Below are 13,010 nucleotides of genomic sequence, written 5' to 3'. Positions count from 1 at the left end.
TGTGACATCACTTKTTGGGTTTCCGTCACACGCTGACTCAGTAGAAGTGGATGACATYAAYWGATGTCACCGGTTAAWGAAGGATTGACCTAAAAACAACATATAGGCACTGGAGAAATATGAGTTAAAAGGTGTTGAGACAAAAAGCATGTTAGGATAGGTTAACTTCCTMGTTGTTGATGTCTTACTATAGGAWGAATATATGAAMTATCCAGGTTTGTTCAGTCAATCTACAGACAGATCGAGGTTGTGTCTCACAAAAGTAGGTTAAGAATCCGTTACCAGTCAGTCAGATAAGGTCCCTCCTCCCTATCAAAACGTCAGACACCAATTCATCCCAAAGACAATATACAAWTTTTCTTCCTTTTTATRMCTGAATTGTTGGGAAAGGGCTCAAAGTAAGCATTTCACAGATCAAATCTACACCTGTTGCATTCGGCGCATGTGACAAAAAAAATGTGATTGGATTTGAATAATCTTCTATATCTATGAATCATTCACTGAAGCTCTTTCAACTGTTATTGTGGTACTTCAGATTTGCCCCTTTACTTGCTTTCTGAGAATCAGGAAGAGAGATCTGCTCTTTRTCTCTTGTTCTGATGTCAACCACAAAACTAGTGACTACACAGACAGGAGGTCAGAGATAGAAGCTGAGGTATGGAGCGCAAGTCTGTATTCTAGTCTTCAGGGTTCTTCTCAGGCTCAAACCAGTTCCAACCAGTTCTGAGGGACAGGGGAAGAAGAACAGGGTCAGAGATTCTGATTGGTAAAGACTGTTTAACCTTTATTCAATCAGAAAATACCCTTGAGGTTGAAAATCTCTTTTGCAAGAGCAACCCACAGTGTGAGAAAAAATGGCAAAACTAGCCAGTAAGTGTTTTCGCAAGTTTTTAGAAAAAAAATAACATAATATATACTGTATATTCTTTTGGGGGGATTTTAGTTTTTGTTTCAAAAAATGACTAAAATCACTAGGAATTCAGCTCAAAATTAGTTTGATTTAGGTAATCTGTTCACCTCATATTCCCATGAATAAAAGTAGACATATGTGATTGTGTCTCAATGTAATCAAGGTATGAAATTATTGATATTTCCAAATACAATGGTATGAAATTATTTTTCTTTTCAAATACAATCTAATTTTGGGCGTAGTTGTGGACAATTTCAGTGTACAAATTATTATAATTATGTTCCAGCCCCCTGCCATCCACCATCCACCATCCAAAACTCGGGCCGCGGCTGAATCTAGTTGGCTACCCCTGCAGTAGGGGCACCTCTCGTTTAGTTAGAAAATAGTTTAACCCCTGAGATGAGGCATCTTGTTTCCACAGAGAAAAAAGTGACAACACAAAACACATCAAAACCGTTTTGATTGGTCTGTCTCAGTAGAGTTTTGATTGGTCTGTTTCAGTAGAGTTTTGATTGGTCTGTCTCAGTAGAGTTTTGATTGGTCTGTCTCAGTAGAGTTTTGATTGGTCTGTCTCAGTAGAGTTTTGATTGGTCTGGTCCTCAGTAGAGTTTTGATTGGTCTGTCTCAGTAGAGTTTTGATTGGTCTGTCTTAGTGGAGTTTTGATCGGTCTGTCTCAGTGGAGTTGTTGTCTTGGGGTAGATAAGTAGTCTATTGCATTTCATCAGTAGCCCAAAAACACTTTTTTCAATATCCATGAATCCCCTTAAACCTGGGGTGTCAAACCCATTCCAGGGCCTAGCGTCTGCTTCCTTTTCCTTTCAATTAACACCTAGACAACCAGGTGAGGGGAGTTCTTTGCTAATTAGTGACTTTAATTCATCGATCAAGGAGTGAAAACCCACGGAATGAGTTTGACACATGTGCCTTAAACTCACCAAATGACCTTGTGGCTCTCCTCTGCTATAAACACCATACTGACTATTCCAACTGAGCATGTGTCAGATCAGTGTCCAGAGCACTTCAGGAAAGGGGAGAAAGGATTCAGGTATTGGAAAAGCTGCAGCTTACTCCATGGCCACTGGGGGTCCCCATCTACCTGAAAACTGACATTTCTAACACATTTATTTTTGTTTTATTCTCACATACACCAGATAGGTGTGGTTTTACTGGGTCAGCCATAGTAGTACAGCACCCTTTGGGTAAATTAGGGTTAAGTGCCTTCCTCAAACGCAGAGCAACAGATTTTACCTTGTCAGCTCAGGTAATTGAACCAGCAACCTTTTAGTTACTAGCCCACCACTCTAACCACTAGGCTACCTGCCACCCTATCATATCATATCATAACAGAGAACACAGTTCGAACACGTTCAATGTGGCCTGTGGCCTGATTAAATGAATATAAAATATCTTGCTTTGCTTTCTGTTTATTGTTGCAGCACCATTTCAGCGAGTCAAATTACTGTACATATAAATAGCCTATATTTGGCGAATAAAGGTTATTCTCATTCTGAACATCAATATATTACACAAAACAATAACCATATCGATTATGTATACTGAACAAAAATATAAACGTGACATGTAAAGTGTTGGTCCCATGTTTCATGAGCTGAAATAAAAGATCTGAGAAATTGTACATACACAAAAAAATGATCTCAGATTTTGTGCACACATTAGTCTACATCCATGTTAGTGAGCATTTTTCGCTTTGTCAAGATAATCCAACCACCTGACAGGTGTGGCATAACAAGAAGCTGATTAAACAGCATGATCATTACACAGGTGTACCTTATGCTGGGGACAATATAAGGCCACTCTAAAACGTGCAGTTTTGTCACACAACGCAATGCCACAGATGTCTCACATTTTGAGGGAGCATGCTATTGGCATGCTGACTGCAGCAATGTCCACCAGAGCTGTTACCAGAGAATTGGACGTTAATTTCTCTACCATAAGCCTCCTCCAACGTCGTTTTAGAGAATTTGGCAGTACGTCCAACCGGCCTCACAACCACAGACCACGTGTAACCACGCCAACCCAGGACCTCCACATCCAGCTTCTTCACCTAGTATGAGACCAGCCACCCGGACAGCTGATGAAACCGAGGAGTATTTCTGTCTGTAATAAAGCCCTTTTGTGGGGAAAAACTCATTCTGATTGTCTGGGCCTCCCCAGTGGGTGGCCTTGGCTCCCAAGTGGGTGGGCCTATGCCGTCCCAGGCCCACCCATGGCTGTGCCCCTGCCCAGTTATATCAAATCCATAGATTAAGGCCTAATGAATTTATTTCAATTGACTGATTTCCTTATATGAACTGTAACTCAGTAAAATCTTAAAAATTGTTGCATTTTGCATTTATATTTTTGTTCTGTAAAGGTTGGACTTTAGACCTGCGGTGGCTTTTGTCTCACAAATAATGATAAAGGTAAACAAACCAGCAAATAGAGCTAGTAGCAGAGATCCAGATTCAGCACCATGGATAGCGGCCATCGGAACCACCCACGATCTGACATTTGAGAACCACAAGACTGGACAGCGGCTGATACCTCCTGGTGATCCTGTTGGAGTCATGTCCAACCTGGTCATCAGGAAGGATCAGCCAGTCATGAAAAATAAAATGTACTACTTCAATATGGAGATATCCTCAATGGTGCTGCCCATGCTGCCACAGACACTATAATGGCACTGATACAAAGATGAGTCCTGAATCTATCTCTATGATTATTCTTCAAGTGATTCTCCCAGTAGCCATTGGCGTTGCTGCAGCTTCAGCCAGCCACTGTCCACAGTCTTGAAGTTGGAAGTCCCACCAAGTTAATTTAACAACATTAAAATGGCCCTCAATGGCGCTGCCCATGCTGATATAGCCTTTTGGCTACTAGAGTCCTCTTTCATTCTCTATGAAATAATAGGCAACTGGGCCTGTACAGGAAGTAGCCAAAACCTAAACGAACTCTCTTGTTTCAGCTAGCCTGGGTGCCAGTCTATTTCTACTCTCTTGTGAACTCTAAATGCCATAACTCCTTATTGAATTGGCATGCCAAGTGTTGGCTTAACAATGACAACACTGGAGTTGACATGAGCACAAACCAATCTGGGACCAGGGTATGTTTGGTGTGAAACATTTTCATTAAACCTTTTAGATGGGTGCAGATGTAGGAGAGAATAKAMTTYTTTTTTATACTATTGGGATGCACACATAGAAAGTCTCTTCGTCTCCCAAGACCATCGAGGTTACCATCGGTAGCCTAATTCGCTCTAAACAGGAATTTAAACCGCTCAGACTTCCCGGCACTTGGTTTGGGCGTTTTAGCACAACCCCGTGACTGTTTCTCTCCCAAATTACTGGGTGATTTCTGTTCATCCACCTCCTTCTTGCCCTATACGTTGACTGTCAACGATCGAGCGTGCTGGTGTGACGCGGATAGAGCCCGCGGGCGGTGGCGTGCACTGTTGAACCCAACCTGCTGATTTAAAAGAAACAGGGACAGCAAATACTGCGCACCTACACCAGGGAGACAACTAACTGTGGCGAGGATGGCGTCACGTAGCCTGGGGCTGCATGTAGCTCGCAAACAGGACGCTGCCAGAAGCGGGGCTGTGGAGAGGAGGAATCTACTGACTGTCTGCAGGTAAAAGAATGCTCTGCTTGATTGTGTTAATTTACTAATTGGTGAGATGATAAATGACCGCATTCTCACGCGACTGGTGATTGTGTGTGGATGCTGTTGAAGACGGTAGGCTAATTGGTGGTATAGGCTATATTTCTAAATAGCGCACATAACCGACCATCCTTTGTTCCGCTACTGTGGCATCGCGTTTACATCACAGTATTGATGGTGTTTAATCGACATGAACTGTAGCCTATAACGCCGCACTAGTTCTGAGTGTTCGTCAATGGTCACACATACACACGCGCCGCCGCCACCACCACCTATGACCCTTAATCATTCATGGAATCACAGTTACCTTAATTCATTAATTAGGTGCCCAACTCCATACCGGTATAGTCTATAGATTTCACATGAACGAAGACAATTCAACACACCGCTATGAATTGGCACGGAACTGTGATGATTCTCTTAAATTATTCATCTGAAGTCTCATGCTCTTCGAACAGTATAAATAATAATCGTTTGGTGGGTGCTTATATTTCTCCTATTTCACACATGTACAAGTGTGTATTATACGAAAGTGTGTGTTTTTTAGATAGCTATAGTGATGTCGTTCTCTGTGGCTAACATCATGGTGTTGAACGCCCTATCAAGTATAGCTCCATCAGACCCAGCCGTATGTCCTCTGTGGTTCTAGTGAAGAGAGAGATTGGGTAGATGAGATATATGCTACAATCAGTAGCCACATGAGCCCCTTTTTGCTGCTCCAACACATGACCACTGGTGTATCACCATTAAAGATCACTGGTGTCAGAAAGCAGGGAGTGGGCATTGTACTCACATGTCTCCAGGGCTGGGGTTTATTTTCATGACGAGGTGGTGTATCACCATTAAAGATCACTGGTGTCAGAAAGCAGGGAGTGGGCATTGTACTCACATGTCTCCAGGGCTGGGGTTTATTTTCATGACGAGGTGGTGTATCACCATTAAAGATCACTGGTGTCAGAAAGCAGGGAGTGGGCATTGTACTCACATGTCTCCAGGGCTGAGGTTTATTTTCATGACGAGGTGGTGTATCATCTCCAAGCCATGGTTGGTGACAGGTGAGAACTCTTCTGTTGTGGTTTCATCAGGCTTTGTTTTCCCTTTCTGGAGTGGCTTTTCACAACCTCATTGTCAGTGTTTTCTCCAGGAATGTCACTTTTTTAAAACATTTAATGTGCAGTTCTTGTGATATTATTTAGTTGGTTTGGTGAACTATGCTCACGTGGTGAGTAACCTTGCCTGATTCCCAAAGACTCCTGTTAGCTCACTAAGCTAATGCCTAGGCTTTCTCAGTGAGCTAAATCAAGAGCTTGGGACTATAAGGTTCTATCTACATTTTGTCCAGATTGAGTTATTGACATAGCCTTGTTCTGTTCAATGTTCTCTACCTATACAGTAGTCTAAATACCCCAATTCATGTTAAGTGCAACAGAATACAAGATAAAAATCGCTGACACCTTTCAAACTAATGAGGGGTCGGGAACTTTAAAGCCAATTATCTCAGAATCATCATTTTGCAGATAGAACCTTATAGTCCCAAGCTCTCAAACTCTTATTTGATGTATGCAGAGCACTTGGGTTCAATATATGTTAGTTTATAGTGAGCAACTGCTCTAGTCTTAATAATCGCTTTGGGTCATCAGGACCGACTCCYCCTAAACCAATGATCTGAATAATGAAAATATAAATCCTGTGGAATGAGTTCAGATCCAATCAACCACTGCTGCAGAACATGAATAGATACAGGGCTGGGGTTTATTTTCATGGCGAGGTGGTGTATCAGAATAGATATTGGTATCATTGATTTAATATGCAGACAAGGCTGTGAAGTTCCTCTGTGTCCTCATCACTAAGGAATTATCATGGTCCACACACACCAATACAGTCGTGAAGAAGGCACGACAACGCCTCTTACCCTCAGGAGGCTGAAAAGGTTTGTCATGGGATCTCCGATCCTCAAAGTTCTACAGCTGCACCATTGAGAGCATCTTGACTGACTGCATCACCACTTGGTGTGGTAACTGCTTGACGTCCAACCGAAAGGCGCTAGGGTAGTGCGTAAGGCCCAGTTCCTCCCTGGGGCTGAGCTCCCTGCCATCTAGACCCTCTATACCAGGCAGTGTCTGAGGAAGGCCTTAAAAATGGTCGGACTCCAGCCACCCAAGTCATAGACTGTTCTCTCTGCTAACGCATGGCAAGTGGTACCGATGCACCAAGTCTGGAACCAACAGAACCCTGAACAGCTTCTGACCGCTAAATAGTTGGTCTGGGTAGCTATTGGTTAACTATTTAACTATCTGCATTGACCCTTTTTGCACTAACTTCGGGAGGGGGATATATGAGGACAACCGTAACCGCTTTAGGTCTGAAGTTGATGAGGATTCAGTGGTACACAGGGTAGACGGGCACTCATTTAAGTTCTCCTGAGACCTCTGAGCACCTGTGTCTACATGTCATCAGATCTATGTGTGTCTAAATGCCTTCTTGGAAGTGGAGGAGTAGGCCACTAAAAGCATCTGGTGATGCATACTGTGTTTATTCTCTCACTCTCGCTGTCTCCTCCTCTCTGCCACTCCTCTCTCGGTCTTCTCTCTCTCGCCTCTCAATTCAATTTAAATTAAAGGGGCTTTATTGGCATGGGAAACATATGTTTACATTGCCAAAGCAAGTGAAGTAGATGATAAACAAAAGTGAAATAATTTTTATTGTTTAACAGTGAACATTACACTCACAGAAGTTCCAAAAGAATAAAGACATTTCAAATGACATTGTCTATATATAGTGTTGTAACAATGTGCAAATAGTTGAAGTACWATAGGGAAAATAAATATGGGTTGTATTTACAATGGTGTTTGTTCTTCACTGGTTGCCCCTTTCTTTTGGCAACAGGTCACAAATCTTGCTGCTGTGATGGCACACTGTCATATTTCACTATGTAGGTATGGGAGTTTATCCCCCAATTTTTTTTATTTTTTTTTATTATTTGTGGATCTGTGTAATCTGAGGGAGTTGTGTCTCTATGGTCATACATTTGGCAGGAGGTTAGGAAGAGCAGCTCAGTTTCCACCTCATTTTGTGGGCAGTGTGCGCATAGCATGTCTTCTCTTGAGAGCCAGGTCTGCCTTCCTCAATAGCAAGGCAATGCTCACTGAGTCTGTACATAGTCAAAGCTTTGCTTAAATTTGGGTCAGTCACAGTGGTCAGGTATTCTGCCACTGTGTACTCTCTGTTTAGGGCCAAATATTATTCTAGTTTGCTCTGTTTTTTTGTTAATTATTTCCAATATGTCAAGTAAATATCTTTTTGTTTTCTCATGATTTGGTTCGTTCTAATTTGTGGGGGTCTGTTTGTGTTTGTGGACAGAGCCCTAGGACCAGCTTGCTTAGGGGACTCTTCTCCAGGTCCGTCTCTCTGTAGGTGATGGCTTTGRTATGGAAGGTTTGGGAATCGCTTCATTTTAGGTGGTTGTAAAATTGTACGTCTCTTTTCTGGATTTTGATAATTAGCGGGTATCYGCCTAGTTCTGCTGTGCATACATTATTTGGTGTTTTACGTTGTACACTGAGGAAATATTTGCAGAATTCTGCATGCAGAGTCTCAATTTGGTGTTTATCCCATTTTGTGAATTCTTGGTTGGTGAGCAGATCCAAGACCTCACAACCATAAAGGGCAATGGGTTCTGTAACTGATTCAAGTATTTTTAGCCAGATCCTAATTGGTATGTTGAATTTTGTTTTCCTTTTGATGGCATAGAAGGCCCTTCTTGCCTTGTCTCTCAGCTCGTTCACAGATTTGTGGAAGTTACCTGTGGCGCTGATGTTTAGGCCGAGGTATGTATAATTTGTGTGTTCTAGGGAAATGGTGTCTAGATGGAATTTGTATTTGTGGTTCTGGTGACTGGACATTTTTTGGAACACCATTATTTTGGTCTTACTGACAGAATCTGTGCAGAAGATCTAGGTGCTGCTCTAGACCCTCCTTGGTTGGTGACAGAAGCATCAGATCATCAGCAAACGGTAGACATTTGACTAAATATTCTAGTAGGGGTGAGGCTGGGTGCTGCAGTGCCCTCGCCAATTCATTGAGATGTGTGTGTATATATATATATATATATATATATATATATATATATATATATAATATTACTGCTCAAAAAAATAAAGTGAACACTACAATAACACATCCTAGATCTGAATGAATGAAATATTCTTATTAAATACTTTTTTCTTTACATAGTTGAATGTGCTGACAACAAAATCACACAAAAATTATCAATGGAAATCAAATTTATCAACCCATGGAGGTTTGGATTTGGAGTCACACTCAAAATTAAAGTGGAAAACTACACTATAGGCTGATCCAACTTTGATGTAATGTCCTTAAAACAAGTCAAAATGAGGCTCAGTAGTGTGTGTGGCCTCCACGTGCCTGTATGACCTCCCTACAACGCCTGGGCATGCTCCTGATGAGGTGGCGGATGGTCTCCTGAGGGATCTCCTCCCAGACCTGGACTAAAGCATCCGCCAACTCCTGGACAGTCTGTGGTGCAACATGGCGTTGGTGGATGGAGCGAGACATGATGTCCTCAATTTGATTCAGGTCTGGGGAACGGGCGGGCCGTCCATAGCATCAATGCCTTCCTCTTGCAGGAACTGCTGACACACTCCAGCCACATGAGGTCTAGCATTGTCTTGCATTAGGAGGAACCCAGGGCCAACTGCACCAGCATATGGTCTCACAAGGGGTCTGAGGATCTTATCTCGGTACCTAATGGCAGTCAGGCTACCTCTGGCGAGCACATGGAGGGCTGTGCGGCCCCCCCCAAAGAAATGCCACCCCACACCATGACTGACCCACCGCCAAACCCGATCATGCTGGAGGATGTTGCAGGCAGCAGAATGTTCTCCACGGCGTCTCCAGACTCTGTCACGTCTGTCACATGTGCTCAGTGTGAACCTGCTTTCATCTGTGAAGAGCACAGGGCGCCAGTGGCGAATTTGCCAATCTTGGTGTTTCTCTGGCAAATGCCAAATGTCCTGCACGGTGTTGGGCTGTAAGCACAACCCCCCACCTGTGGACGTCAGGCCCTCATACCACCCTCATGGAGTCTGTTTCTGACCGTTTGAGCAGACACATGCACATTTGTGGCCTGCTGGAGGTCATTTTGCAGGGCTCTGGCAGTGCTCCTCCTGCTCCTCCTTGCACAAAGGCGGAGGTAGCGGTCCTGCTGCTGGGTTGTTGCCCTCCTACGGCCTCCTTCACGTCTCCTGATGTACTGGCCTGTCTCCTGGTAGCGCCTCCATGCTCTGGACACATATGCTGACAGACACAGCAAACTTCTTGCCACAGCTCGCATTGATGTGCCATCCTGGATGAGCTGCACTACCTGAGCCACTTGTGTGGGTTGTAGACTCCGTCTCATGCTACCACTAGAGTGAAAGCACCGCCAGCATTCAAAAGTGACCAAAACATCAGCCAGGAAGCATAGGAACTGAGAAGTGGTCTGTGGTCACCACCTGCAGAACCAGTCCTTTATTGGGGGTGTCTTGCTAATTGCCTATAATTTTCACCTGTTGTCTATTACATTTGCACAACAGCATGTGAAATTTATTGTCAATCAGTGTTGCTTCCTAAGTGGACAGTTTGATTTCACAGAAAGTGTGATTGACTTGGAGTTACATTGTGTTGTTTAAGTGTTCCCTTTATTTTTTTGAGCAGTGTGTGTGTGTGTATGTGTGTATATATAGACACACACGTGCGCACACACAGTTGAAGTCGGAAGTTTACATACACTTAGGTTGGAGTCATTAACTTGTTTTTCAACCACTCCACAAATTTCTTGATAACAAACTATAGTTTTGGCAAGTCTGTTAGGACATCTACTTTGTGCATGACACAATTTTTCCAACAATTGTTTACAGACAGATTATTTCACTGTCACAATTCCAGTTGGTCAGAAGTTTACATACACTAAGTTGACTGTGCCTTTAAACAGCTCGGAAAATTCCAGAAAATTATGTCATGACTTTAGAAGCTTCTGATAGGCTAATTTACATAATTTGAGTCTATTGGAGATGTGGCTGTATTTCAAGGTCTACCTTCAAACTCAGTGCATCTTTGCTTGACATCAAAAGAAATCAACCAAGACCTCAGAAAAAAAAATTGTAGACCTCCACAAGTCAGGTTCATCCTTGGGCGCAATTTCAAAACGCCTGGAGGTACCACGTGTACTATTGTTTGTACAGATGAACAAGTGTAAACACCATGGGACCACGCAMCCGTTGTACGGCTCAGGAAGGAGACGTGTTGTCTCCTAGAGATTAATGTACTTTTGTGCGAAAAGTGCAAATTAATCCCAGAACAACAAAGGACCTTGTGAAGATGCTGGAGGAAATGGGTACAAAAGTATCTATATCCACAGTAAAACGAGTCCTATATCGATACAACCTGAAAGGCCGCTCAGCAAGGAAGAAGCCACAGCTCCAAAACTGCCATTAAAAAAAAAAACTGACTACAGTTTACAACTGCACATGGGGACAAAGATCGTACTTTTCTGAGAAATGTCCTCTGGTCTGATGAAACAAAAATAGAACTGTTTGGCCATACACTCAATTAGTATTATTTATGTAAACTTCTAACCCACTGGGAATGTGATGAACAACGGATAGAAAAGCTACTTCCTAATGCAGGCAATAAAAAGCTTTTACCATCCTCCAGCATCTCACAAGGTCTTGGTCGCGGTGCTCATAATGATCTCAAATAGCCACAAAATGGGAACCTCAACCAGGACACAACATCGCTACCCTCAAGCGTACACACGGCTCACAAGGTAAGTTCACTCACCACAACACTAAACGAGATCTAGGAAACAGAGAGGAACCAGCAGGCGGGACTACAGCCCCCGCAGAAATGCTGCATAAGGACCAAGTGACTATGTACATCGCAAGAGATCAACGTACCTTTGGCGAGGCAAAGACTCTCTCAAACTCTTAATCCCCCAAACAACACAGCCATTGGAAGATGAGCTCGAGTAGGAAATAGCTACAACATACCTATCTACTAGGCACCCACAGTAGACAAAAAGAGTCCGACTAGCCTCACCCCCCCGAATACAGCCGTGAATAGCATCGCGCAGCAAGGAATACACATGTGGCCGCAAAACCCATATAAAACAAAGCCCTACACGGGTCTTACACACCTGGCACCTGGGACACAAGAAAACGAAATCGTTCCGCCTCTGGAAACACAACTACTCATTCAGCAAAGATACAAAATAAAAGTTTGCCGCACATACACATCAATTAGATCCCAACTTAACTGTAAACACACTACACCAATACTGGGAATGCGAGGCGCAGAAAAACATAGATAGCTATCTCAGCAACATAACGAGACAATCAGCACTCACCTCAACAATAACAGGCGACTCCTCAAAATCACACGCGCGGCACACTCTTCTACCAGCAAAGAGTTAACCTCTTCAACGAAAGCACATCCGACGACCTTTACACCATGGATACAAGTCAAAGCGCACTAAACCCCCCTTGATTATTGGAGGACCCAAAAAAGCCGATGCCGATGTAAATAAATAAAATAAATAAAAAAATATAAACATTTTTTTTAAATATATTTTTAATTTTTATTTTAATTGTATTTATGTAATAATGACAATTACAACAATACTGAATGAACACTTATTTAACTTAATATAAACATCAATAAATCAATTTGGCCTTCAATAAATAATGAAACGTGTTCAATTTGGTTTAAATAATGCAAAAACAGTGTTGGAGAAGAAAGTAAAAGTGCAATCTGTGCCGTGAAAGAAAGCAACGTTTAAGTTCCTTGCTCAGAAACAATAGAACATATTAAAGCTGGTGGTTCCTTTTAACATGAGTCTTCAATATTCCCAGGTAAAGAAAGTTGTAGGAATTATAGCGATATTCTCTCATACCGATTTGTATTTCATAACCATTGACTATTGGATGTTCTTATAGGCCACTTTAGTATCCAGTGTAACAGTATAGCTCCGTCCCCTCCTCGGCCCTACACGGCTCGAACCAGGAACACGTCGACAACAGCCACCCTCGAAGCAGCGTTACCCATGCAGAGCAAGGGAATAACTACTCCAAGTCTCAACGAGCGAGTGACGTTTGAAACGCTATTAGCGCGCACCCCGCTAAACTAGCTGCCATTTCACATCGGTTACACCAGCCATCGGGAAGTGATAGGCTTTGAAGCCACAGGCGAAAGTTCTGCCACAACGCAGGGAAGTGCTGTTGGAATGAATGCTTACGAGCCGCGTGCCTACCACGCCACGCGCTCAGCACTGCTCTATCCAATCATAGACTTAATTATAACATAACAACCAAATACGGCCTTAGAGTCATAAAATCGGTCGAATCCGTGAACATCATCTCAACAAAACTATCAGAAATACGA

The 13,010-nt window shown here is 42.8% G+C and overlaps 1 protein-coding gene across 1 annotated transcript in view; it reads left to right on the top strand.

The window, feature by feature from the left end:
* Window positions 1–4,278: 4,278 nt before the first annotated feature.
* rundc3b (RUN domain containing 3b) overlaps window positions 4,279–13,010 on the top strand; it is a 26,573-nt gene continuing 17,841 nt past the window's right edge. Inside the window, 2 exon segments of the mRNA XM_070441158.1 lie at window positions 4,279–4,541; window positions 11,835–11,847. Of these exon segments, the coding sequence (XP_070297259.1) occupies window positions 4,447–4,541; window positions 11,835–11,847 (108 nt within the window). The 5' untranslated portion in view covers window positions 4,279–4,446.

Source organism: Salvelinus sp. IW2-2015, unplaced genomic scaffold (assembly GCF_002910315.2).
Source record: "Salvelinus sp. IW2-2015 unplaced genomic scaffold, ASM291031v2 Un_scaffold3532, whole genome shotgun sequence".
NCBI lineage: Eukaryota > Metazoa > Chordata > Actinopteri > Salmoniformes > Salmonidae > Salvelinus > Salvelinus sp. IW2-2015.
The sequence above is the reverse complement of the archived record's forward strand: the minus strand, read 5'-3'. Positions and strand labels throughout refer to the sequence as shown.